The sequence below is a fragment of the Notechis scutatus genome, chromosome 1, assembly GCF_049901735.1.
Source record: "Notechis scutatus isolate UNSWTSFEM ecotype Mainland chromosome 1, rNotScu1.2, whole genome shotgun sequence".
In the NCBI taxonomy this organism is placed as follows: domain Eukaryota; kingdom Metazoa; phylum Chordata; class Lepidosauria; order Squamata; family Elapidae; genus Notechis; species Notechis scutatus.
This window is the reverse complement of record NC_142009.1, coordinates 41,011,677-41,039,299: the sequence shown is the minus strand read 5'-3', so window position 1 is coordinate 41,039,299 and position 27,623 is coordinate 41,011,677. Positions and strand designations below refer to the sequence as shown.

Genomic DNA, 27,623 nt, shown 5'->3' with positions numbered 1-27,623 from the left:
CTTAGTAATTAGTAATTAGTAAAATGATTGCCAATTACAAATGCTACATTATTAAAAATTGGACAGTTGCAAAACACCAATTTGCTAGAAACAAACTTGGAGGGTTATTCCTCGTCAGTATCTCTGCCAGCCCAGGATATTCATTATCATCCTTTTTTCGGTGGAGAGCCGGTTGGCCAGTATATAAAGCCAGTTACTGCATTTTTAATTTACCTTTCATTTTCCTTCTATATTATTTTTTTTTATTTTTTTAGAAATGCCTATGGTATATATATAGAGAGAGATGAGGGAGAGCCTAGAACATTGGGAAGAAATATAATTCTTGAGACCTAGTGCATTGCTTTGCTTCTTTTTAAATTTTGTTTACAATTACAATAACATTTAAAACATTTTACAAGTCAAAGTAATGGAAGCATTCTGTGTACTGGAAGAGGTTTCCATGGGTATCCTGGAATTTAATACTAAGTCCATTTTCCATTTGTGTGGTAGACATGCTGAATGTCTTTTGTGTATGTTGTTAATTGACTTGTATGTGATAATATCCTTGCATGGGTGCCTAGAGTTATATGGAAGCCTACCGTATGTTGAGCAAAGCTGGAGAAGCCTGTTGCTCAGAAGCAAAATAGATTTATATCATTAACAGTAATTGTGAAGTCACAACATCAGTATCAAATATTAATCTGGTCTATTCTTATACCTTTAACAAGAATAATATAGCAAAGGAAAAGCTTTTTTCTAAGATGGGGAGGAACATTGGCAGCTAGATTTGAGATTCATGGAGATAGAAGAGCAGTTGAAATATATCTTAGCCTCTTTGCTAGTCATTACCCTTTTAACTACCACATAAATAGATTGAAAAATGTTTGGATGAAATGATGTCTTGAAATCTAGGAATAAGCCATTTTTCTGTTGTTGTTTTTTAGGATGGCTCCTGAGGTTGCTGCTGTTGAAAGGAAAGGTGGATATAATCAACTTTGTGACCTTTGGGCTGTTGGGATTACTTCTATAGAACTAGCAGAACTTCAGCCTCCAATGTTTGATTTGCACCCCATGAGGTGAGTGAGTAAGTAATAATAAGCTCTAATAACTTTTTGGCTAGAAGGTGTGTTCTAGAGGTTGAAAATAATGCTGTTGACTATATTTATTCGTCATACAGCCAAATTTTGCTCAAGATTGTTCAAATAAGAGTGCTAGAAAGAAACACCAAATGAATAGGCAAGTTTCAGAAAAGACAGAAGGATGTGAATTCAAATACCTAATATATAGCAGCTAAGAAAAAAAGACAATTTAAAAAGATAGTTTATCTTTGACTGTATTGGTTGTAATAAAGTATTTTAACATATAATGCCAGAATGTGAAATATATTAAGGACAACCTCCAGCTTTTTAACCTAAGCAGCACAATTTAAAATGAAATCCACAAATTTTAGTTATGTTATTTGGGAGTACAATAAAGCTGGAAATGCATAGACTAACTTTCATAGAGGCAAGTTACTTGAATTTCTGGCTTGAAAACACTACAATTTAGAAATTGCTTTATAATGGCTGAAATGTTTGGCCTTAGTCATCTGGTACATATTATGATATCATTAAATATTTCTGAGGTCCCCAGACAGAAGGAAAAATGAAGATCAGACCAGTGGTGGTATTCTACCAGTTCGGCCCGGTTCTGTTCAGTAGCAGCAATGAGTAGCAGAGACCGAACCGGTTCTCTCTGCCGCTCTACTGTTGGGCCCACCTGCCCACCCGGGCTCCCATACTCATATTTATCCTCTGCTTTTGAAGCGCAGCTCTTTGCGCGGCACAGCAGAGTGCCGCACGGCAACTGCTGAAGCAACCAGGAGAGTGCAGGTTTGCAGGAGGTGAATAGGAATGCCTCTGTGCCTGCACAAAGTACGCATTTGGTGCATGCGTACACACAAAGCGCACCCACCAAGCCATGCCCACCGAACTGGTGGTAAAACTTTTTGAATCCCACCACTGGCTTACATATTTAGAGTCCATAAAAGCCTGGACTAGAAATGGTAATGGATTAGATCAGAGGTCTTAATCCACTATCCTTGGAACTGGGCCACACCAACGGGAGGTGAGCATGCATGTGCACACTGCCACACTTAAGCAGTTGGCGCTCGTCACTCCACTCATGTGAGCAGCAATTGAAGTTATGTGCACATGCCTGCCCCTCACATAAAACCATCCCCTCTCTCCCCACGCACCAGGTCCCCAACCCAGAAAGGTTGTAGAACGCTGGATTAGATCATCTGTCCATTGAGAATTATCTTTTTCTTGGTAAAGGCAAACACAGTGTTGCTTCTCTACATGCAAGTCAACTTGTGGCAGGAATTTTGTAGAAGTAATCCCTTTTCTTCTTTTTCAGAGCATTGTTTTTAATGTCAAAAAGCAATTTTCAGCCTCCCAAACTAAAGGACAAAATGAAATGGTAAATATTACAGCAATATAGTTGCATTGTATTAGTTACTGTGAACATTAACTATCTTCCTAAAAACTATAATTTTGTGTTACAGGTCAAATAGCTTTCATCATTTTGTCAAAATGGCACTTACAAAGAATCCTAAAAAAAGGCCTACAGCTGAAAAACTATTACAGGTATAAATGACTTTTCTATCCTTTTCCAAACTGTTTTAAAATTATTTATATCCACTTTTATTGTGTGAAGAAAGCTTTCAGTAGGAAGTGCTGGAAAAATTCAGCATCTAATTTAGACACATTAGTTGGGGCTGCTTATTTTTCTGGTTAGTTGAATGGATTTTCCTTGTTAGATTTTAGGTCAGTGTAGATACTGCTAGGTAGTAGAATAGGTGATATACCAGCAGAATCCCTTTATCCAAAATCAGCTCTCTGTGATACGTGCTTGGTCCTGAATGATATATCTTTAACCAACAACCAACCGGGCATTAAAAAACAGGATCTATAAGCTAGGGAGCCATATGTGCTATCATTTGAACTTGGTTTGACTACAACTACTCCTCAGCTTGGATAGTATTAACCTGCTCTTTCCTTTTCTTACAATGTTTGTAAAGTCTCCCCTGCCAATGATAATTTTAATAGATTTCCTGTGATTACCATATGGTCAGGTACCTTAGTCTTATCCTCTGCATAATTTAAAAATATGGAAAAGTGGGGTAGCTTCTTGCAGAGCATGGAAAGTATTGAAATATCTCTGTTGGGTATTTAGAATTCATCCAGAATGTTTTGAGAAGTCTATTCATATTAAGGGTTAAGGTTAATTTTTCTTTAATGCTTTTCATATTTTTATGATGTTGTAAGCCACCCAAAGTAGCTCAACATTGAAAGGGGCAACATATAAATTTAATAAATAAAATTACAACGTTCAAGTTATCAGGCAAGTATCTTTCATATACTTACCTATTGCATTTTGTATTTTAAGCACCCTTTTATTACCCAGCCTTTAAGCCGGACTCTTGCTATCGAACTATTGGATAAAATGAATAATCCTGATCATTCCACCTATCATGATTTTGATGATGATGATCCTGAGGTAAGAATATCATTTAAATATAGCTTTGATAATTAAACATTTGGCTATATAACCAATCTGATATAAGTACTTAAAACATACTATTTTACAGCAGGCACACAAAGTAGGCTAGTTCTTCAGTAAGTTTAAATTACCATATTTTATTTAATTTGGAAAATTTATATTGCTGCCTACTTGCTCACGGTGACTCAAGGCAGCTTACAGGAAATAAAAACACAATATAAAATAAATAAAAATAATAAAATAATAATCCCCAACACCTCACCCCACCCCGATTACAAAGCATATTTCTAATGCTTTTGGCTATAAACCCATATTGGGGTGCATTGCCAGTAGTGGGAATTATAATACAATATATCTGAAGGGCACCAGATTTCCTGTCCTCATACTTACATCCATGTGATATTTAACATAACTTTTAAGTTAGCACAATCTATGTAGATTGGACTATAGTCAAATCATCTTTGGCCAAGAAGGCTATTTTAAAACTATGTGCATATTTCTGTTTGATGCTATGCATCCTTCTTTAGTGGAAAATCTGTTAGTAAATGCAGAATTAATAATGAAACTGGATTCCTGTTAGGAAAAAAGAAGTTTGAAAAAATACTATGCTCCTTAATCTGTGTTTAATGCTGAATTCAAGAGTAAAATCTCCAAAAACAAATCTAATAATTAGGATAGTCTCTTTTGTCCTTATCACAAAGATCCAGTAGGTTCTGTGGAAGTACATAGACATGCAGTAGCCATTGAGAATACCAGAAGTGGTCTAATCCAGCATAACAACCACAGTGTTTATAGTTTTTTTTCCAGTAAATTAAAAGCTATTGCTTGATTCATGTCCTGTATATGTATACATTGTGTTTTGCATGACAAAATGTAAATAATGCTTAAATTATTATTATTGTCCAAAGTGCCCAACTGCTTGTTTTCATTTTTCATGCAGTTAATTTAATTATCTTGTCCAGAGAGTTCTGATGGTAGATTAGAAACAATGGAAAAGATGCTTTCCTAATAAAGGATAGTTGTTGTTTTTTAAATCAAAGATAGCATCTTCCCCTTGAAAAGTCTTGCCTAAGGCCTTCCTTGATTTTGGATAGAGGTATAAGAATTATGTCTTTGCCAAATACATCTCAGTAGATAATGTTTATTATATAAGGTAGTAAAATTTTTAAACCAAGTGTGACTTTCTACTGGGAATTAATGAAAATTTTGGAGCAGTTAATTTGAAAATCAAAATTATTTCTTCCTTCCCAGGAAATGTCGTTGTTTGAAACTGATTTTAAATTCAAGTTTCAGTGGATCACAAAAATATCTTGCACTGTGATTTTTAAAGTGGGGAAAATTTTGTTCATATTTAATGAATATTTAATATAATATTTTTCCCAGCCTCTTGTACCTCATAGAATTCACTCAACAAGTAGAAATGTGAGAGAAGAAAAAACGCGCTCTGAAATAAACTGTAAGTTGTCACTCATTATAAACTAACCTGAATAAACTATTCATATCTGCACGCCTAATTCATGTGGGATATTTGCCATCTCTTTTTGATTAGGCATCCTATAGCCCAATTGCTTATTAGTTTAATATTGAAACGCAAACAGTGAGTGCCAAACTTGTGAGGTAGTCCAGAAAAGAAGCACACCCAGAAGTACGATACTAGTTCTTACTTTATTCCAATACTACGGTAACAAAATCTTCCTAGTCTCAAAGTATATTCCCATTCACCTTTATAGTTCAAGAAACCTTGTGAGAGTTTGCCACACCTTCATTCCTTCTGTAGACTCAGGTGTTGCTTGTCTGAACGTTAACTAGTCTTCAGCTCTTCCGCTTGTCTCCCAAATCATTCCCATATAACATTACACTGAACAAGAAAAAGGGAGCAGAAAAATTAAGTTTAGTGGTATTTCAAAGATCTATTTGGACTTTCTTTACAACACAATCAAATGTATGTTATTCTGTAGTAAGAACTGCTGAATTGTGTGATTTACTCCCTAAGCAAGTATATTAAATCTTGCTTCCCTCCTGTCTGTTACGGGCATGGGTTTTTCCCATTAATCACCTTCTTAGGTAAAAGGCAGTAGTCATTTCCTATTGAGTTTGTGCAGTGGTAGAGCTAACTAAGGAGATACTTTTATTTGTTTATATGCTGATGGGGAAGAAAGGATGTGAGTCTCACAGTTTTTTCAACCAGGCTTCATTAATTATCTATAGCTTTGAGTTTTTGTTGTTATTTATAGTCAAGATAACTCATCTGGGCTTCTATTTTGTTTTTGTTCTTGGGTTTTTTTCCTGTGTTTCTTAGTGAATAATAATACAATAATTTGGAAAATCAGTGGGAGAAAATATAACCATTTCTTATCACTTATTCTTTTTAATAGTTGGTCAAGTAAAATTTGATCCTCCTTTAAGAAAGGAGACGGAGCCACATCATGAGTTCGTAAGTAACATAACCATATTAGATTTCTTCTCTAAAATATGTGAATGGTGAAATCTATAAACTATGCACTTTGTTCACTATAGGATATATTTGTAGTTTGTTCACTATATTAAGAAATTATCTGAGGAATTTATGTATAGTCTGAGAATTTTAAATTTTAATCAGCAATGGCTATAAGTATCGCCACTCAAAAGGGCAATTTCCACAGCTATCCCATTCTTGTCTCTACTTCTTTCAATTGCTTTAGTATAGAATACAGTAAAAACAGGTGCCATTATCATAATTAAGGTGTCTTAAATTATTTAATAGCATCTATCAAGACTGCTAGAACACAATATAAATATTCTGTTCACTTTATAGGTTTTAAGTTAGTAAAGAGGAGTTAAAAAAGAACATTCGGAAACCTACCCACAAGCTCGGCGAACGAACATTTACCCTCAAAGAGGAGTTAACCTGTATCTTGTTTTTTCATTATTGAATATTTCTCCTTTGCCATCTGTAAAGTTGAAGCTTTATTTTGTATAGGAGGTAGGTGGATGGAGGACGGGATTTGGTGTATGGCAACTGTTACAACTGGAAGTGCAAACTTCTAGGAAGATTGAAATAATTCTGGGAAAAGCATACAAACTTTCCATATTGTAAACTATATCTTCTAAACCAGGGGTCCCCAACCACCGGTCCGCGAACCGGTACCGGGCCGTGGAACAAGTCCTACCGGGCCACTGGTTTGCTGGGCGCCGCCATCTTTTTTTGATGAAAAAGTGCTTCCGGTGAGCTTTTCCGGGTAGAAAGCCATTTCGAGCCGGAAAAGCTCACGGGCTAGCGCCGCCATCTTTTTAGATGAAAAAGTGCTTCCGGTGAGGTCACCGGAAGCACTTTTTCATCAAAAGATGGCGGCGCCCAGCTAATGCCGGTACCGGGCCGCACCATAAAAAGGTTGGGGATACCGGGCCGCGGCATAAGAAAGGTTGGGGATCACTGTTCTAAACTATGTAGAGTCATTTCTTTTTGTGGCAGGAGGGAGGGAGGGAAGGAAGGAACAAATGAAATCAGCTATGAGGAATTGCTACACTAACTTAATCAGTATCCCGTCATATTCAATTTCTCTATATCTATTTATCTCTTTTTAAATTACCCTTTGTAATTATCTCTCAGGACAAAAGATTTCTTGCATCAGAAGATAGATGTCTCTTAGCTTGTGTCAATTTATTTTCTATTTGCTTTGGTGTACATTTTAGCTTGATGTATTGCTAAAATGAGATTGACTGAGGCTTAGGAAAAACCTGCTTGCTAAAACAGCTTTTTGTGAAGCACTATATTCATCTAATCCTTCATCTTCCTCTGAGTTATCAGGATCTTTGGTTATTATATAGATACTGTTATGTTTTACTTTATGTTATGTACTAAAAGAAAAGCTAGTAAATTACTGTCATATTTAATTTAGAAAATTTCCATTTGCTAATTGAATGTTATGCAAACAGAGCGAGACAATAAAATTAGTAATGTTTCCATTCTTTAACAATTAGTATCTAGTTTAATTTTTCCCTTTTTGTTCACAGTCTTATAGGATGTTGCCTAAACATCCTATCCTATTTAGTCATATGTGATCAAGCAGCCCTGTAGCCTTTCAAAGGTTCTGGTACATAATTGCAAGTAGGATAATAGCATGTGGAAACACAGATCTTAGCACATTTTCTTTCCCATTTAAATTGCAAAATGCTGCCAGCTGAGGATGGGCAGAGTAAGATAATTTTAGGAAGAAATGAGAGGCAAAGCTTGACCATCCAGAGCCAAAGATTCATCAGCACTACATTTGGTTTTTAAATAGTATGACTGCTTAGGATTTCAGTTTAAAGTATTTCCCATCCCCACCAGAGATTCTTAGAATTTTGATATATATTCTCCAATGAATAGTGGATAGATGGTGCAGAATAAAGATGGTGGAAACATTCTTGCTGGAGGCTCCTTATCTGATAATACCCAGGCCTAGAATTGTGACAAAAAGGAAAATGGGATATCCTAAAATAAGTGACAAACTCCTAGTTTGCTGACAATTTTAAGCAGTAATAGCAGTTGGTGTATGTTAATTTAAGCAATTTACTCCATCCAGATTATTATATCAGTGGATTTTAATTAATGCAAGGTTCTTTCTGTTCTTGTAGTTCAGAGCTTTATCTTGAAGGGAATAGTTGGAATTTATCCACCAATACTGTCCGTTCTGGATTTGTTTATATCCTTCCTAGATATTTTATTTCATGCAGCTTTACTGATTTTAAATTAAAATTCATTGAGAAATCATTCTCATCTACCTTAGACATACTTTTTCATCTGTCACATTGCTTCTGCTAATATTTTGTTTTAGTCTCTGATAAGCAAAATCAGTCAGGAGTCTTATTTTATAATGCAAGGTTCCTGTACAGATAATTATTGCTATGAGTATATACAAATGGTTTTTAAACTGGATTATACACTGTACAGCTTATCAATTAATATTTTTCCTGTGTACAACCTTCATCTGATTGACATAGATTAGCATCATTTTTACATTTCAGCATTTCATTATTATTTTCCAAGCAATTAATTTGTTCTGATTTTTTCCCATTAATTTTTATTCTCTTGAGCAATATGAAAGCTGATACTTTTGGAACTATCCAAAATCAGTCACTTAAAGCAAATACTGAAGTACTGTACTTATCTAAACCAATATATATTTCTTGCTTTTAGTAAGTGTGACGGTGGTCACAATCTCTGCATAGTGTTATCTGCAATCTCACTTTCGTCGATGTCAGAACTCTCATAAAACAGCTCTCCATCTTTTTAGTATACAACCCAGTTATAGCAATAAATGTTACATAAAATTGGATACCTTCAACAATTTCTCAGTCTGAAGAGTAGCTTGGGACATTCAGAATTGGTATTGAACCTAAATAGAAACTATTTTATTTTCTATATCTATTTATAGTGCTTGCTAATTTCTCCCTGTATTAAGGAAAAAACTGTTTAAGGAAAAACAAGCCACTTTTTTCTGCTCCTGTAATTAAAGGTGTAATTCTTTAAAAAAAAGACAGACATGATTTTTACATTTGAAAGGAAGATTAGATGTTAACAATCTACCAAGTTATTAACAAATTTATGATAACCCTCTAATTTACATGGAAGTTATTTGGGGAAGGACTTAACTTCAGGTAGAGTATATGAATCAGCTTCCAATAAATGACACATGTTTACGGTTATATAATTCAACTAGATTATTAATTCAGTAGTTGGCCATTGCTAATTTAATATTTTTATTTTACTTAGTTTAAATTCCCAAGAAACTCTAGCTTCAGGTTTGGTCTTAAACAGTTTTCTTATTTTCATTCAATAGCTTTTTGTAGTCATGCATATTTGGATAATTAAATGTGAGGATCACATCTGTTTTATTGAGTGAACTTCTATTTTTAAATTTGGGGAAGGGAGGTGAAGGAAGGAAGAACAGAGGGAGGGAAAAGATAAAAATGAAATGACATCCTTTTCAACTGCTGTTACATTTGTTTTAAATGATAACTATTTCGATATTACACTTACCCAACTATTATTTGTGTAGACTTCTAAAAACTCTACTAAATAGTAAGTCTGTTATTATACAAAATATCCCTTTATACTTGGATTTCTTTTAGTCTAGAAGTAATTAACTTGAGTTTCTGGTTTTATCTGATAAACAGCCTGACAGTAACGATTTTTTGGACAGTTCAGAAGAAATATACTACACTGCAAGATCTAATCTGGTATTTTCATCTATTGCTTTTTCTTTGTCAATGTGTGTGTGTGTTGTTTTTTAAGATGAAATACTTTGGCCAGTTCTTGTGTTGCTTTCATCATTTGTAGTTAACTTCATTAAACAGTTCAACAATAAAAGTATACATATAAAGTGTAACAATATTGATTTTTATATAATGGGCTGTATGATCTCATATATTAAGATAAACCAATTTGAAATAATAGAAAAATATTATATTTTAGCATTTAAATGAGAGTCTGTTTTGTGTAGTGATTAAGACATGAGTTTCTAGTTCTGCCTCAGGCACAAAGCCTGATGCATGATGTTGGGATAGTCACTTTCTATCAGCCCTAGTAAGGAGGCAGTCCCAAACCAATTCTAAAAAAATATTTCCAAGAAAACTGCAGGGACTTACCTAGGCAGTCTTTGAGAATCAGACATGATTGAACAGAAGAAAAAAAGCATTTAAATAACTCTGGTAAATGGTTACATAAAATCCAGTCAGCCAATAAATTTTGGTTGGAGGGATCCAGTACAGCCTTCTCTGCCATGGCTCCTGCCCTCTAGAATATCCTCCTCCCTGAGGTAAGATTGGCTCCCACCCTCCAAATATTTCATAAGAGCCTTAAGACCTCGCTCTGACAGATGGTTTCAGGATCCTATGTGGGAGCTTCACATTGTAGGTGGTTGACTAATTAAAATCTAATTCCACCTCCCCTCCCCATGTGTCCAGTTCCCTCATTTGCCATTTTGTATTAATGAATTTATCTGCTGTGTTGTTTTATAATTGATGACTTTAATGTTTTTATGTTGTAAGACACAAGATGGGCAGCAAATAATTTTCATAATAAATAGATAAAAAGAAGGAATTCTAGAACATGACATGTATATAACATTTCAGCTTCATGACATTTGCAGAAAATACATTTCTGTTTAAAAGAAGTTAGTTTGAGAAATTACATAACTTCTCTCAATTTTTCTAACATCAAAGTTCAAATGCTACTTCCAAGTCTAACTTTTGCTTCCATAGAGCATCACGGGAATTAGTATTGCTTGCATTATTTTGATTTTTGTCAATATAGAGACCTCATTACATTTTTTTTTCTAGGTCTTCATGATTGTTGTATCAAGTGTTAAAATATCTCGATATTTACTTTACTGATGATGGTTGATCCTAAAAGGAAATATTTATATTGCTAGTCCATGTATGATACACTATATGCTAAATAAATAAATATCCACTTTGATACCATCATTGTCCGTTCTAAGGCTAGTTGTCTACCTATTGTTATCAGTTAGGTCTTTTTTATATGTAATATTTGACTCATTTTTTTATGTTCCTTAGCTTTTATTACTAGGACCTGCCACTGCTATTTCAGATATCATAGTGGTAGTCACCAGCCTAGAACAATTATTGATGTTTCTTCCTCCAATTTCAAAACCATTCTCATCTTCCAATCCAGTCTTCCTTAATATATATTCAGCATATAAATTGAATAAATAAGAGAGAGAACAAAGCCTTGTCATACTCCTTGCCAATCTGTTTTGCCATGTTCTGGCTATAATGTGGGTTTCTAACTTGTATATATAACTTTATCAACACAAACACAGTGAGATATTCTGAGATTGCCATTTTTCTGAGCAATTGACATGATCAATACAATCAAAGGCGTTTTATCAATGAACCACATAGTAATTTCCTCTTGATATTCTTTGATTTTCTAAACTATCCAGCGTGCATCAGTTACAATGTCCTCGGTTCCTCACCCTTTTCTATGTTTGAAGATCCGGCATTCATTTTTTAATATATAGGGCTCTAATCTGCATTGGATGGTCCTAAACATTATTTTGCAAGAATATAAAATTAAAGATATTGTACAATATTTGCACACTTTTTAAACTTTGGATCTTTTGCTATTGGAACATAGATTGATCTCTTCCAGTCTGTTGGACACTGTGCTGTGTTTCACATTTTCTGGCATAGTTTGGCTAGATCCTTTACTGATTCTTCTTCTGTTGTTTGCTATATTTATCTGAATATTTCATCAGTTCCTTAAGTCTTCCGACCTAGTAATGAACAGAATGTTGATATAATTTCATATTCTAGTGCTAGAACAGAATTCCCCAATGTTTCTAGCTTTCAACAGTCCTTTTGGTTGTCTATCAATGAGGTTCAGTACTTCAAAGTAATTCCTGACATGCTAGAATACAACAGTTGTATGCTTAAAACTATATTGTGGCTTTCTTCATCATCTTTAATTTAAGAGTACACAGTTGGATTAAACTATTTTAAGGTTTTTTCCAACCCTTACATTTTATGATAAAAAATAAAACACCTAGATTCTTTAGTGTGTGCAAACTTTTATTGCAAATATCTTAATATAGAGATTTGCAACATATTTTTGCAGAACTATCAGAAGATAAGATAGTATTATTAACTTGGATAAAAAGTGCTTAATTATTGCTTAGAATTATTTGAGAACATCAATAACTTGTTCATTCTGTCTGGGCATAAGAGCAATGGTTGCTTTGTAGCAAGTGAACCCAGTGATTTAATGGGGCTATTCCAATTCTTGATGTTATAAATCTAAGGTTCAAGTGCTTTCCTTTAAATTGCAGACACTCATTAAGCTGGAACAGACCAAAAAATTCATCAATTAAATCTGATTTAGTGAGATAGGACTGCTTTACTTAGCAGGTGTTTTCTGAATAGAGAAACCATATCTGAATATTTTGACATTTTGTGAGGTATTAATCTGGATTGGACATATAGTAATAGTATATAACCACCCCTGGTCCGCAGCCCTTTCAGAACCAGCCTGCAGAAGTAGTGTTTGTGTGCGCGCACACCTGCATTTGTTAAAGCGCACCAAACCATCCCCGTCTCCCCTCCCCACTGCCGCTTCAGACAGTCCGCCCGGCCAGAAAGGTTGGAGATTACTGGTACATAAGAAAGAGCAAATACATAAGAGAAGAGGTATTCTGTCCTGATCTTCTAATTTTGCTAATATAGCCTACATATTTATTGTTTGGTGGTGGTGTCCAAAACTATGGTCTGTTCTTTCTTGTTTTTAATACAAAAATTTGGGGTTTCAGTGAGAGAGCGTTCACTATTTCACATTTTTGTTAACTGGCAAAATTTAAAAAGGAACTGAATATGCCATAAATTATATTTGAGCTGAGCATTATAATAACCATTCAATCTATCAGTATATATTATGTTCTATGACCAATAACATCCAAAAATTTCAAGAAAAAAGAAAAACTCAAAACCACTATATTTTGCACTACCCAAGGCATGTGTTTAAATATAAGAAAATATTAGGCCTGGGGAAGGAGAAAGAGAAGAAAAAAAATCCATACTCAATAATGTACATAATTATGTAGCATTCAAATATTACAATTTCATACATCCTATTTCTCTGATGGCTAATTGTCTACATTTGCTTGGGATGCTTCCCAAGGTGGATAGTATATACCATGCAACAGTATTCATTTTTCAGAAAGAAAATGCAGGCATATGATAGAGCTATTGCTTTCTATGACGAAGGCCTTCATGGTTCCTATAGAAAAAAAATTTAGGTGTTTATATGGAATTATTCAAAACAGAAAAGATATGGGCAATGTGAGCTGATCATAGTATCCTTATTTTTAAATAGTTACTTCATGGAGAATATCTATGTAGTTACCGTAGAAGTCAACTTGATGGCATATAATCCTTGCTTTAACTTCTCAACTTCTATAATGTTTGTTTCTAGTTATTGGAAATTCCTCTAAACCATGTTTCTCAATCTGAAGTTGAGAAACTTTGGTCTAAGCAATAATGGAATATGGTATAAAGATCACAATAGAAAGAAGAAATCATTAAACCAAAATAGGGCACCAGTCTATCCTGGAATTACATATCTTGTTTCATATAATAATGCAACTCTTTACTGCAGAAAGGGTTGACAGTAATTATTTGAGTTGAATATAAGAACAACTGTAGCAAAGCCTATGTTGTAATTTGGAAAAAGGGAAGGCCGCAAGATAACATGACCCAATTGTTCTTTTTTGTAATTATTGTTTTCTCTCAATAGGATTTGCAGCTAGAATATGGTCATGGTCCTCAAGGCAGTTACTTCTTGGGTGCAAATAAGTGAGTATACTTTAGAAATAATGTTAATGTTGTGATTTATTTTTTATTTAATGCTGTTTGTTTATTCCAATACTGAAGGTAGTTATAAAAACAAAAATGTCAAATATAAAACAAAATAAATTGAATACTGATAAAAAACAGAGTCATTAAAAATAATGTTAATATTAATTGATTTACTTCTTCGAGAATATAGCATTTATATAATGACACCAGTGAAATTTAAATGAATCCAGTAGATGTTTTAAAACCATTAGCTTTTCTCCCAAAATTGATCTTCCAGAGTGATTGGAGCTACAACCACTATTATCTACAGTTTGCATGTCCAATGGATCTTATTGTCTAATACATCTAGAGGACACTATTTGTTGTGCTTATATATGTAGCTAAGGAATTTTTTTCTTTTCCATATAGAAATGTAGCTTCCTTGTATCCATCTGTGTCCTAAAATGTACCTGTCTGTTTATATGTGCATACTATATGTTAATCAACTTGTAAAACTATTTTAATTGAACATTTATTGATTCCAGAATAAGAAAAAGGAGCCATTGTAACATATTATTTTCTACACATGTACTTTAATGCACCTAAATTTCTTTCTTGATCATCCAAGATATTGCCAAACTATTTTCTTATGGCATTGCATTATATTATTTGAGGATGGCTTTTCTTCTGCTTTTTAAAAAAATTTAAAAAAATATTATAACTATATATAAAAATGAGCTGTATTCCTCCTGTCCTACATAGAGTTGATTGTCAAGTGCAATAATTAGCTCATAAACATACACTTGAATAGAAATCTAATTAGCTGAAAAATCATTTGCCTCAGATTGCAATTCAGCTTTTAGGTATTATCTCTAATACTTGATATAACTTATTGCATGGCTTTAATATGTGAAATCATTTACAAATATGTCTGATTTTATGTGCTTTGCTAAATGTGTCTTGTCCTTGAATTTTACTTCTATTTTTAAAGGAGCCTTCTAAAATCAGTTGAAGAAGAACTACATCAGCGGTAATTGTTACATTTCTTTTCTTCATGATTGCAAAATCCTTTCTCTTGTGCAAAGAAGTATGCATGTGTCTCCTATCTCTGTCAAATGCTTATGAGCTATATTCTTGTCAAATTCTTGTAGAAGTCCTTTGCTTGTCTGAGTTGCAGCTGTAATTTATTCTTTCAAAGAAACAGGATTACAAAGAACACATTGATAATTGACTATTCTGTTTAGCTGTGCTATCTGTTTAATTCTTTAGGGGACATGTAGCACATCTAGAAGATGAAGATGAAGTGGACAGTGATGATTCCAAACAGTAAGTTACACTGATATAGCTTTAGAAAACCGTTGTTAAATTAATTAGCCATAATTGTTTCCTCTTCATGAGTTTTCATATTTTATACTTTAATGTGATCGTCCATTGCTGGTTATGGATGGTGAGTTTCTAGCCTGCCATATCTGCAGGGTATCATGTTGTAAAGATTGGCTTAGATATCAAAAACTTCACTTTTGTATTCTGTCACCAGTGAAAGCTCAGCCCTTATTTCCTTTAGATAATTGATTATGGTTACCTGTGATGTAATTTGAAAAGTACTTTCCTTAATAAATAAATACTATACAGAAGGAGAAGCATATTTTCTTTATTCTGAAAATCTTGATTTAGAGAAAAATCTTGATGTGGCGAACTAATTCATTTGTTCAATATAACTGAAAGATGAGCATTGCTTGAGGAGTTGGGGCTGTAACTCATCCTGAAAGGATTAGGGGAAAATATTCTCCATTAATGGTGACAGTGGGAACCAAAGGTCATTGGGAGGTAAACTGTTCCCATTTGTATCCCCCCTCCCCCCAAAAAACCCCAGTATTATTCTGACCAATTTCAGGTTGCTTTTGTGATTTGGAAAGAATTTTAAGAATGAAATTGGAGAGTGACCCTTGGGGGGAAAAGCATGAAAAATTCCACAATTGAAATTACTACCTGATTTCAATAGCATCCTGGTGTTCTGGAGACTCTATATCAGCAGTGGGATTCAAAAAATTTTACTACCGGTTCTGTGGGCATGGCTTGGTGGGCGTGGCAGGGGAAGGATACTGTAAAATCTCCAGTCAGAGGAGGTATTTGCCAGTTCTCTGAACTACTCAAAATTTCCGCTACCGGTTCTCCAGAACTGGTCAGAACCTGCTGAATACCACCTCTGCTCTATATGTGATTATTAATAGTCAACACTGACATCATATCACATAATCAGCCAGTTGCAGGGTTCCTGGAAGGTGCATGTAGCATGTGGGTTGTCCCATTCAAAGCATTTCTCCTTGTTTCTGAATGTTATTTATCATTGTCATTGTGTTTTCAATTGTGGACGGGGATGATAGGGATTTTTATTTTTATTTACATGTAATATACATGAGTCGGTAAATTCTGCTCAAGTAAATGCATGCTAAATTGTTCTCAAATCTTTGGAGATTTACAAGCTATAATAAAGTGAACTACAGCTTTTGGAATACATGGCACTGTTTAGAATATTTTAAAATACTGAATTCTTACTTTTTATAATTAATACTTAGTTTTCTTTTCACAGTTCAACCATGAAAGCAAAGGTGCCACCTCCTTTGCCACCAAAGGTAAGAAGGTTCTCGCTTTCTACCAGAAGGGAATATTATTTTTATTTAATAAATTTATATGCCACTCATTTCATTGTGGAGTGACTTTGGGTGACTTTATAAAACAGCAATATAAAATTATAGTTATAAATATATAATTATATAAATAAAATTAAAATTATATAAAAATAATAATTAGAATGTTCAAACATTTAAAAAAAACATTAAAAGTTACAAAAGAAAAATAGATAAGAAAGGAACCAATGCATAAATTTATTTATTTATTTTAAAAAGTTACAAAAGAAAAATAGATAAGAAAGGAACCAATGCATAAATTTATTTATTTATTTTATTTATTTATTTGGTTTGTCAATTGCTTACAAGATAATAGGTATAAGTAAAAACATAGTTATGAATACATGGATACATATAAGAAAAATAAAAGAAACAATAGGACAGGGATGGTAGGCATGTTGGTGCGCTTATGCACGCCCCCTACAGACCTCTTAGGAAAGGGGTGAGGTCAATAGTAGACAGTCTAAGGTTAAAGTTTTTGGGGTTTGGGGAAGAAATCACAGAGTCAGGTAGAGCAGGGGTCCCCAACCGCCGGTCCGCGGACCGGTACCGGGCCGTGGAACAAGCCTTACCGGGCCGCTGGTTGCTGGGCGCCGCCATCTTTTTTTGGTAAAAAAGCGCTTCTGGTGAGCTTTTCCGGGTAGAAAAGCGCTGTTTCGTCATAAAAAGATGGCGGCGCCAGCGCTTCGGTGAGCTTTTCGGGTAGAAAGCCATTTCTACCTGAAAAAGCTCACCAGAAGGCTTAGCGCCGCCATCTTTTGACGAAACAGCGCTTCGGTGACGTCACCGGAAGCGCCTTTTCATCATAAAAGATGGCGGCGCGCCGTGATTCCAGCTGATGCGGTACCGGGCCGCAGCGTCGAAAAGGTTGGGGATCCCTGAGGTAGAGTATTCCAGACATTGACCACTCTGTTGCTGAAGTCGTATTTCCTGCAATCAAGTTTGGTGCGGTTTACCTTGAGTTTGTATCTGTTGTTTACTCTTATATTGTTATGGTTGAAGCTGAAGTATTCATTGACAGGTAGGACATTGCATTGTATGATTTTATATACTATACTTAGATCGGACCGAAGGCGGCGTAGTTCTAGGTTTTCTAGGTCTAGAATTTCGAGTCTGGTGGCATAAGGTATTCTGCAACGAGTAGAGGAGTGGAGAACTCTTCTTGTGAAATATTTCTGGACTTTCTCAACTGTGTTAATATTAGATACGTAATGTGGGTTCCAGAGTGATGAGCTGTATTTGAGTATTGGTCTAGCAAATGTTTTGTATGCTCTAGTTAGTAGTGTAATATTACCAGAGAAAAAGCTACGTAAGATTAGGTTAACAGCTCTTAATGCCTTTTTGGCTATGTAGTTACAGTGGGCTCTAGCACTTAGATCATTAGAGATGAGTATTCCAAGGTCCTTTACAGAGTTTGGATCATCAACAAGGTCTTGACTATTCAGCCTGTATTTTATTTTCTGATTTTTTTTTGCCAATATGTAAGACAGAGCATTTAATTGTTGAGATTTGAAGTTGCCATTTGTTTGACCATTCTGATACATAGTCAAGGTCTTTTTGAAGGGTAGCAGTTGTCTGTTGTTTTGAATGGCTTCACATCGTCAGCAAAGAGGACGCAGTTGCTCTTAATATGATCACAGAGGTCATTTATGTAGAGTATGAAGAGAGTTGGTCCTAGAACACTGCCTTGGGGGACACCACTGTTGACAGGTACAGAATTTGATAGGACACTCCCAATTTTGACCATTTGTTGTCTGTTTGACAGGAATGCGCCTATCTAGTTATGCAGGTGTCCAGAGATACCATAAGATTTTAGTTTTAGGAGTAGTTTGTCGTGTACCACTGAATCAAAGGCTTTACAGAAGTCTATGTAGATTGCATCTCTTGCTTTGTCCTGATCGAATTGTGTAGTCCATATGTTTTTGCAGTGTAAGAGTTGCAGATTGCAGGATAGTTTTTCCTGAAACCAAATTGTTTATTAGAGAGTAGGTTGTTTGTTTCTAAGTGGAGGAGGATGGATTGGTTAATAATTGATTCCATGACTTTACAGGTGACGTAGCATAAAGAGATTGGTTTGTAATTTTCAACTAGGCTGGGGTCTCCCTTTTTGAAGATGGGGATGACCGTGGCTTGTGACCATAGTTTTGGCAAGGAGCTGGTCCTGAAAGATTTTTCAAAGACTATGCTTAGAGTTTCGGCTATGGCAGTGGATAGTTTTTTTAAGAAGTAGGCACATATTCCGTCTGGTCCAATAGATAGAGATGGTTTTAGATTGCGTAGTGCTTTTTCAACATTGTCTTCTGTAAAATCGATACGTATTAGATCATTGTAGTTGTCTGTGGTTCGACTAGGAAATACTGGGCATGATCCATTGCTGTTTACAAATACTGAGCCAAAAAATGTGTTAAAGAGGTTGGCTTTAATAGTGTTGTTGTTGCAGTCTTTACCATTAGGTCCTTTCAGGGGTGGGATGGACCTTGAGTCTTTTAGTTTGTTGTTTACAAAATTGTAGAAAGCGCGGGTGGAATTGGTGCGTAGAAGGTTTTCCTCTGGTTTAATGTGATAATTGGTGCATTCAGTCTTTATCTGTTGGCATAAATTTTTGTATTGGCTTTTGAAGTTGGCAACATGACCAGATTTGTTTTTCAATCTCTTTTTGGATTGAAGCCTCCTTATTGTTATGGGTAATCTGTTTTTTCTGGTTTTTGGAGTTGTTATTGGTACATATAGTTTGATGACTCTTTTGACTTCAAGTAAAAATATGTTGTAATGGTCTTCAACAGTATTGCATCCAGTGAATAGAAATTGCCAATCAAGGGATGAGAGATCGTTGTTTATAAGATCATAGTTGCCTTTTTTGAAGTTATAATTAGGGATCACATCATTGTGTTGATTTTTGTGTGGACGTATGTTGAGACAAAAGTCAATCATGCTGTGGTCACTGTTGGAAAAGGGTTCTTTAATTTGTATTCCGTCAATTGAATTCAAACTATTGCAGAAGATGAGATCGAGGCAGTTGTTAAGTCTAGTATTGTTGGTTACTAGTTGTTCCAGTCCTAGGTTTCTTACAGCATTGTAGAAATGAGGTGGAGATGGGTTTTTCTTAATATACTAACCACCTCAAGAGTGGGATGCCCTCATTGGGGTTTCAAGCCAATCGACAAGCTAGGTTTTCAGGCCTTTTTGGAAGGCCCAGTGCATGGGGACAGATCTAAGTAGTGGATTACTGGACCAGGAAGAAATTCTTTCTTTTCTTTCCTCCCAGATTATTTATAGGTTTTCCTTGATTTCCAAAGTGGGAATTAGATTGATTTAAGGAACTAAAATAGCTTCATCGAGGGCAGGAGGGATATAAATACCTATGATAAGAATTTGTCATATTTGAATTCAACATAAAGCTAAACAAGCTATATTTTACTCTCTAATTATCAACTCAGTAGTTGTACTAAATTATATCATTAGCAAGTAAAAGAACAAAACTGTTCTCATTACAGATATAAAGAAAATGTGCTTTAAAGTACTGAGTTCCTTTCTTTCATTATCAGTAAGTGCAGCTGGCCTTTACAGATTTAGGTTTAAAGTGTAAGGGTATAAGAGCTTAAGATGAAAGTAATATGATAGATGTTCTAAAATAAATAATTGCATAGATATCTTAGAATAATGATTTATTCTTTTTTTAGCCTAAATCCATCTACATTCCACAGGAAAATCATACTTCTGAGGATGATAATCAAGGAACTATTAAAAGATGTCCTATTACAGAGAGTCCTGCAAAATCAAACACTCAAGTCCCTCCTAGACCACCACCTCCTCGATTACCTCCACAGAAATCAAGCATTTTAGGTAATGGATCATATTGAGAAAAATTGCTTCCATACAAGCTGAGGCTGTGCCTCTGTGATCAAGGGGCTATCTAAACAACAGCTTATGTCCTCCTATATTGTTTCTTCTTTAAGGACTCACAGACACATTTCATAACACCACACCTGATAAAATAACCAGGAAACACCAAACTTTTTAATGTACAATTGCTATTATTGGTTCAATCCACTATAATCTCCTCGAATATAGCTAAATTTTGTTACACTGTCTGCAAAATTAGGCAGTCTTTGGCTGCCCATTGATAATCCACCATTAATTGTAATCTATCTTGTCTTTTTGGGTTTTTTTAATGCTTCTTATTTGTAATGCTGTATTATACTTTAATCTTGCAGGTCCCAGCATATTCTATAGTGAACAAATGGAAGAAAAATAATTAGTGTACGGCCTCAGTTTGATGTTTTCATCATAACTTTTGTAGCTCAAACTGCAAATAAATTACAATTGTCAAGGCTGGGTTCATATTTCAAGTTCATATGTGTACCATTTAGGGAGTTTTGTTTCAGAAGATTTGCAAATTTGTTTTGTAAGCCTACTCTATTTTGAAGATTCAGGGCAGGTAACAAAAATAGCTTTCAATAGGAACAGATTTTTTATCGGTTTGTTGGGATGTTTCACTATTTTCAAACTTATCCTTTAGCCCATAGGCCAGCATAGACAACCATCCCTTATAGTGCTTTGGAAATATTTTCTTGCTTGGATTTAGTTGAGACTAAAATGGAATTAAATTCTGTAAATGAGAGTTAATCTCAACAATCCTTCATAGCTTTTTGGAAATCTGAAAATGCTTTCAGTAGACTTTGGAGATTACAATGATGCACATGCATCGAACTGTTCTTGTGATGCATTCTTTAATTGCCTTTAACATTTTCTCTGAAGGTAATGGATTTAATTCTGTGCAATTAAATGGTGACAAGGAAAGTTCTCCTCATCAAGAACCAAGTGAGAATAGGCACACTAATCCTAGGAAAGAAAAAAAGGAAATATTGGTAGGTAATGCTATGTTTCTGCTTTGTTCTTTCAGATTGTTGGAAAAACTCAATGCAAATTCCTTTAGGTTATTGCATCTTATGATTTGCTTGTATTTGGGCGTATATTTTTATGCTATTGAATTGAAGCATTTGTACTGCAAAGTAAAGCAAGATAATAAATCCATTATTAATGTTATTGTACAAACTTGGAAAATAGGTCTCAGTGAATTGTCTGAAATGTACTTTCCATGTACCAGAAATAAGATTTTCAGGAGCTATAGGGGTGGAGGGAATTGTAAGGCTGTCAGTCTTAACAGATATTGTGAGTGCCTTTTGTAAGAATGCAAAAAGAAGGCACTCAAAAATGAAAGCAAAATTGCTACAGCTGAATCACATTCCAAAAACTGCAAAATAAGACAGTGCTTAGGGGTGGGGGGAGTAATTTATGTGCAGTGTTTTGGGCCCAGTGTTGGGACCAATATCTCTTAATTGAACATGTTTTCCTAAACAAAAGGTATTTGACTTCATTCAGCATAGAATGGAAGATCATGATTCTCATAATTACCAGTGGTAGAGTGTTCTGTTTACACAATAATATAATAATATCTTGTTCTTGCATATTCAAGATCACTTTAGACTGCAGTAGGAAGACAAATAAATTATTTGTCCTCTAAATCCAATAGCAATGCTTCTAATCATGGTTTAGCTGCAGGTATGCAATGATGAAGATTCCTCCCAAAGGCTACAGATGCAAAACTTCCTCTGATTACTTTCATTTATTGTGTAAACCTAGTACAATGGATATTTTTATTAAAATAAACCAGAGAGAAAATACAAGCTTTTAAATCAAGCATTGATAGTATTAGGCTGGATAGTCAAAAATACATACTTAATCTAAATAATCCCCTTTTTTATTTCAAACTTACGCGCCTCTCTTCTTTGAGAATCACAATTATAGGGAAACAACCTGCTCAAATAGTACACACAGAATAGCCCAAAGCATGCACTCTGCTAGAGAGAAGTTCTCTGAGGATGGATTCCAGCATGAGTTCAAAAAGTTTAGTCTTCTTTTGGTCCCAGTGACTGACCCTGATTGAATCCTGCAACATTATCCTGGAACAGTTATATTTGCCTTCATTCATGAAACAACCTGTCCTTCTGGATTGTTGTTAAGTTTCTGGTTCTTCTCCAACTTGAGTCTAGCAAAGAATATTGCCTTTATTGTTTATAGAAAACTAATCAGTAGATCCCTTCTGCAAGTCTTGAGGTGAAAGCTTTGTCTCTCCATCATACTTAAAAGTATCTTTTTGATGCCATGAGCAAATACCTTCCCACTTCAACAGATTTTTTTCCAGCTATTATAGCTCAAATTCAAAGCCAGTATTTAAATGTATGTTTCTTTTCTTTCCTAGAAGCCAATTAGTAACGGTCTTCCTCCTACACCAAAAGTACATGTAAGTATTCCATTCTGAACCTGAGAAACTCCTTTTAATAAAATTGAAATACTGTCCAACAGTATTTCAATAAAATTGAAATACTGTCCAACAGCATATAATTTTTATTTAGAAGTTACATTTATGTACTGCATTAACAATATTATGCCTGTTACAACAAATAATTACAGAGTAGCTGTAACTCTCTCTGATGATCCAGATGTATTGTGTTTGAAATAAAATTGAAAATAAGAAAGGTGCAGTGTTTGTCAACAAAATAGTGTTGGCTGCCATAGCTAATCAGTGTAGGAAATTAAATCAAACAGAAAGAAGGGCATCAAAATTATACAAAGCTTTAACTACAGCCAAGGAAATAAAAGGATTCCTTTGATTTTGAAATAATAACTAAGTCATAGCTATAATAAATAGAGCATAATTTATGTTATTGGCCCAGAATAAACTGCTTTTCTTATTAAGCAGCTGCAGTTATATATCACAAACCAGGAGGAGTGAAGGAGCACCTTTTCAGAGTAATACATTTTATTAAATAGTGTAAGCTTTTATTAAATGGTCTAAGTACGGCTCACTACATGAAGTGGCTAACGATTCCAATCCTAAGAAGGATTTAAAATTTATTTATTTAAGCATGTATATGGTGGCCCAGCTCAGACCATGTGATTCTAGATGCCATTCAAGGAAAAAATATAGTCGTACAACAATTATTAAAACTTACTAAAATAATAAAATGGCATTCAGAACTGAAATCTTCTGTGGCACATCAATTGGAATGAGCTGGGAAGAATGGAGTGGAAGATACGTTAGGCAAAATTTGTTAGTGTTAGTCAAAAAGAGTTTCTAGACTGCTTTTAATTTTGTCACCATAGACTAACACGGCTCTCCTACAATTTGTAATCACATTAAGACAAAATTGGGCGTTGGTTCTTACCTGACACGCCATTTCTCTGGAGCCGTGAGGATCATCCAGAGAGAGTGGGAGGTGCTTCAGTCTACGTCGTTGATGGCTGAGCTCAATCACTGAGGAACGCTCCGCCCTCCATCACGTGGCTCTCTTGCGTTCCCCAGTTTGCGTGAAGACGAAGGTGAAGAGAAGGACGTTGCTCTGCTCTCCCTATGCTAAATAGGTCATTGGCCAAACAAGGCCCCACCAGACGGCAATTAAAGGGTGGGGCTGGATGATCCTCACGGCTCCAGAGAAATGGCGTGTCAGGTAAGAACCAACGCCCATTCTCCTGAGAGCCGTTCGGATCATCCAGAGAGTGGGACATACCAAAGCTTGGCTGTCCCACGGGAGGGACCCCGTCTGGTCCTGCAATCTCCGAGGTTCCCTGAAGACTCGCTGGAGGACTCGCCTACCAAACGAAGCCTCCGCCGAGGCAAAGGTGTCAATCTTATAGTGTCTAATGAAAGGAGAGGGGATGCCCAAGTGGCTGCCCGACAAATATCAGAAATTGGAGCCTGGGTGGCCCAAGCCGCCGAGGTGGCTGCACTTCTGGTGGAGTGTGCTGTGATCCCCTGGGTACCGGCAGTGCCTGGGACAAATAAGCCTTGGAAATGGTAGCCCTAATCCAGCGGCCGATGGTTGACGGGGACACTTTGTGGCCTAAGGATTTGGGCTGGAAGGAAAGGAAGAGAGATTCTGACCTCCGGAAGGGTTGGGTACGCTTAATGTAAATGCGTAGGGCCCGTCTTACGTCCAGTGAGTGCCAAAGCTTCTCCCTTTCCCGCGAGGGATTGGGACAGAAGTTCGGGAGTATGAGTTCTTGAGCCCTGTGAAAGGTCGAGTTAACCTTGGGCAGGAAGGTAGGGTCCGGTCGGAGGACCACCCTATCGGCATGAAATATGCAAAGGTCCTTCCTTACCGACAAGGCTGCTAACTCTGATATGCGGCGGGTCGAAGTAATAGCTACCAGGAATACCACTTTGAATGTGAGGAATTGGAGAGTGGCTTCCCTGAGAGGCTCAAAGGGTTGCTTAGTCAGAGACACCAGGACCTTGTTAAGGTCCCAGGTAGGGTATCGGTGTATGGTTGGGGGACACAGGTTGGTGGCCCCCTGAGGAATGCCCGAATACGGGGTGGTGGGAAAGGGAACCCAGGTTATCACAGTCAATGACTGTGGATAGCGCTGCGACCTGACGCCTTAGGGTGTTGGGGAAAGCCCTTTCCTCAGGCCCTCTTGGAGGAACTCCAAGACCTGAGCTATGGAAGGTGACAGCGGGTTGATCTGGAGACCATGACACCACTGCAGAATCCCTTCCAAGTGGCGTTGTATATGCGGGTTGTTGAAGGCCGCCTGGCGGCTAAAATGGTCTCAATAACTTGGTCGGAAAACCGTTCTTTCCTTAAGCGTTCCCGCTCAACCTCCAAACGGCTAACTGGAGCCACTGAGGGTCTGGGTGTTGAAGGGGCCCCTGAGAGGGATATCCTGGTCGGGGATTCTCCAGGAGGGGCCACCGATAAGTTGTGGAGGTCCGCAAACCAGGGGCGCCTGGGCCAGAAGGGTGCTACTAGAATCAGCTCTGCCCTCTCGGAGATGAGCTTCTGGAGAACTCTGGGAACCAGGGCTAGAGGCGGAAGGCATAGAGGAGCCCTGTGGGCCAGGGGCAACGGAGGGCGTCGTGATTCTCGGCCCCGTGGGAGGGGTACCTGGAGAAAACCTGGGGAGTTGCGTGTTGAGTGGGGAGGCGAAGAGGTCTACTAACGGGAGACGGAACATTCTGGTCGCTTCCTGAATAGTGACGGGTGGATGCGCCATTCGGACTGGTCCACCGTGGTCCTGCTTAGCCAATCCGCTTGGGTGTTTGAGTCCCCTGAGATGTGTTCGGCTCTGAGGGAGAGGAGATTGCGCTCTGCCCAACGGCAGAGGCGTTCGGCCTCCTCATCAAGCGGATGGACTGTGTGCCCCCTGACGGTTGACGTGAGCCTTGGCGGTGACGTTGTCCGTGAGTATGAGGACATGCCGCCCGCGCACTTGGGGGAGGAAACTGCGCAGGGCCAGGAAGATGGCGTGGAGCTCCAGCCAGTTTATACTGCACCCCGTTCTACCTGAGACCATGTGCCCTGAGTTGAGAGCGAGAGGATGTGAGCGCCCATCCGGACAGGCTGGCATCTGTGGTAAGGGTGAGGCGGTGGGGCTCCTTGATGAAGTGACCCTTGTTGATGGTGGGGCTGGTCCACCAGAGGAGAGATGTAAGGACTTTTGGAGGTACCTTGACTGTGGCCTTTGAGTTGCTTCTGCCGGTCCGCTGGAATGGGAGCAGGAACCATTGTAGGGGTCTAAGCGGTAAACGGGCCCATGGAACAATGGAGATACAAGAAACCATTTTACCCAGTAATTTGGACAATTCTAAAATTGTAACCTTCCTGGAGCGTCTGATATGCCTGACGGCTTCCTGGATACTACGGAATCTCTCGGGAGAGGAACACCTTACCCTGCACTGAGTCAATGACAGCCCCCAAGTGGGAGATCCTTGTAGATGGGGATAGTTGGCTCTTTTGCCAATTAACTAGGAAACCATGGTCTTGGAGGGCCGAGATAGTAACCCTGATGTCCCTCTCTGCTTGGGGTCTGGAGGAGAGAGGATGAGGATGTCATCCAGGTAGCAATGGAGGCGGACCGGGAGATTCCTGAGATGAGCCGCCAGGGCCGCGAGGACCTTAGTGAAGGTCCTCGGGGCAGAGGCTAGCCCAAAGGAAGGGCGACATATTGGAAGTGGCGGTGGTTGTAGCAGAACCTGAGGAATTTGAAATGGGAGGGTCGGATTGGAATGTGGAGGTAGGCCTCGGAGAGGTCTATGGAGGATAGCCAGTCCCCTTGGCGGATGCTGAGGAGGATGGACTGCAGGGTGTACATCTTGAACCTGCGATAGACCAGATAGCAGTTAAGGCGTTTAAGGTCCAAGATGGCCCTCCATCCTCCGGAGGATTTGGGGACTACAAAAAGGTGGGAGTAGAACCCCTGCCCCGCTGGGAGGGTGGGACGGGTTGAATGGCCTGTATTTGGAGAAGATGATGGATTGCTGAATCCATTAGGTTTGCGTTTGATGGGGTCCCTTGAGGGGGGACACCAGAAAGAAGTCAGGGGCGCCTTGAATTGAGCGTGAGGCCGAGTCTGATGGTATCACGGACCCAGGTATCAGAGGTGGAAGAGTCCCATCGGTCGGCAAAGTGCTTGAGGCGTCCGCCCGATGGGAGGGGAGGGACGGGATCTATCTCGCCGGAAGGGCCTCCTCCTGAGCCCCTGAAAGAGCGCTGTAGCCGCTGCCCCTCCTGTGCCTATCGGCCGGATCGGTTCGATCCTGGGGCTGGAACGGGCGGGAGGAGGGGGTCTCGAGTGCCTTGGCGGGAAGGGAGACTGGTAGAAAGGGCGGGAGGAGCCTCTCCGAAATGGCTGGGGGGCCTCTAGACTCTGACCGAAACAGAGGAGGGAGAAATTTCTCTTGCTCCGGGTTTCAGATAGCAAGGGGTCCAGAGCCGTGCCAAATAGTTTGTCCCTTTATGGGGGCAGTAGCCAGCTTAACTTTGTTTTTAACGTCCGCCTGCCAGTGTTTAAGCCATAGCAGGTGGCGAGCAGTGACATGGGACGTTATTGCCCGGGCAGAGAACTTGACCGCATGGAAGGTGGCGTCAGCGGAAAATTCCGCCGCGCCGTCAGTTTTGCTATGTCCTGGTGAGCCCTTGTGTTGGAGGGGGAACATGTTGCTTCAGTTGCCGAAGCCACCGGATCGAGGATCTGGTGAAGAAAAAGCCGCAGTGGCTGATCTAATGGCCCAGGAGTCCGCTTGGTGAGCTCTCGTAG

At 37.7% G+C, this 27,623-nt stretch overlaps 1 protein-coding gene across 5 annotated transcripts in view; it reads left to right on the top strand.

The window, feature by feature from the left end:
- Positions 1 to 27,623, top strand: part of MAP4K3 (mitogen-activated protein kinase kinase kinase kinase 3) — a 59,847-nt gene that overhangs the window by 16,010 nt on the left and 16,214 nt on the right. Inside the window, exons 9-22 of one of the 5 annotated variants that reach the window (XM_087961765.1) lie at positions 924 to 1,055; positions 2,377 to 2,439; positions 2,525 to 2,606; positions 3,409 to 3,519; positions 4,906 to 4,978; positions 5,898 to 5,956; positions 9,661 to 9,723; positions 13,796 to 13,854; positions 14,828 to 14,866; positions 15,106 to 15,162; positions 16,427 to 16,469; positions 20,204 to 20,366; positions 21,282 to 21,391; positions 22,789 to 22,827. In XM_087961765.1, the coding sequence (XP_087817891.1) occupies positions 924 to 1,055; positions 2,377 to 2,439; positions 2,525 to 2,606; positions 3,409 to 3,519; positions 4,906 to 4,978; positions 5,898 to 5,956; positions 9,661 to 9,723; positions 13,796 to 13,854; positions 14,828 to 14,866; positions 15,106 to 15,162; positions 16,427 to 16,469; positions 20,204 to 20,366; positions 21,282 to 21,391; positions 22,789 to 22,827 (1,093 nt within the window). Of the gene's footprint in view, positions 1 to 923; positions 1,056 to 2,376; positions 2,440 to 2,524; positions 2,607 to 3,408; positions 3,520 to 4,905; positions 4,979 to 5,897; positions 5,957 to 9,660; positions 9,724 to 13,795; positions 13,855 to 14,827; positions 14,867 to 15,105; positions 15,163 to 16,426; positions 16,470 to 20,203; positions 20,367 to 21,281; positions 21,392 to 22,785; positions 22,828 to 27,623 lie in introns of all 5 variants that reach the window. The other 4 variants (XM_087961763.1, XM_026684309.2, XM_087961767.1 and 1 more) reach the window with 4 other exon arrangements.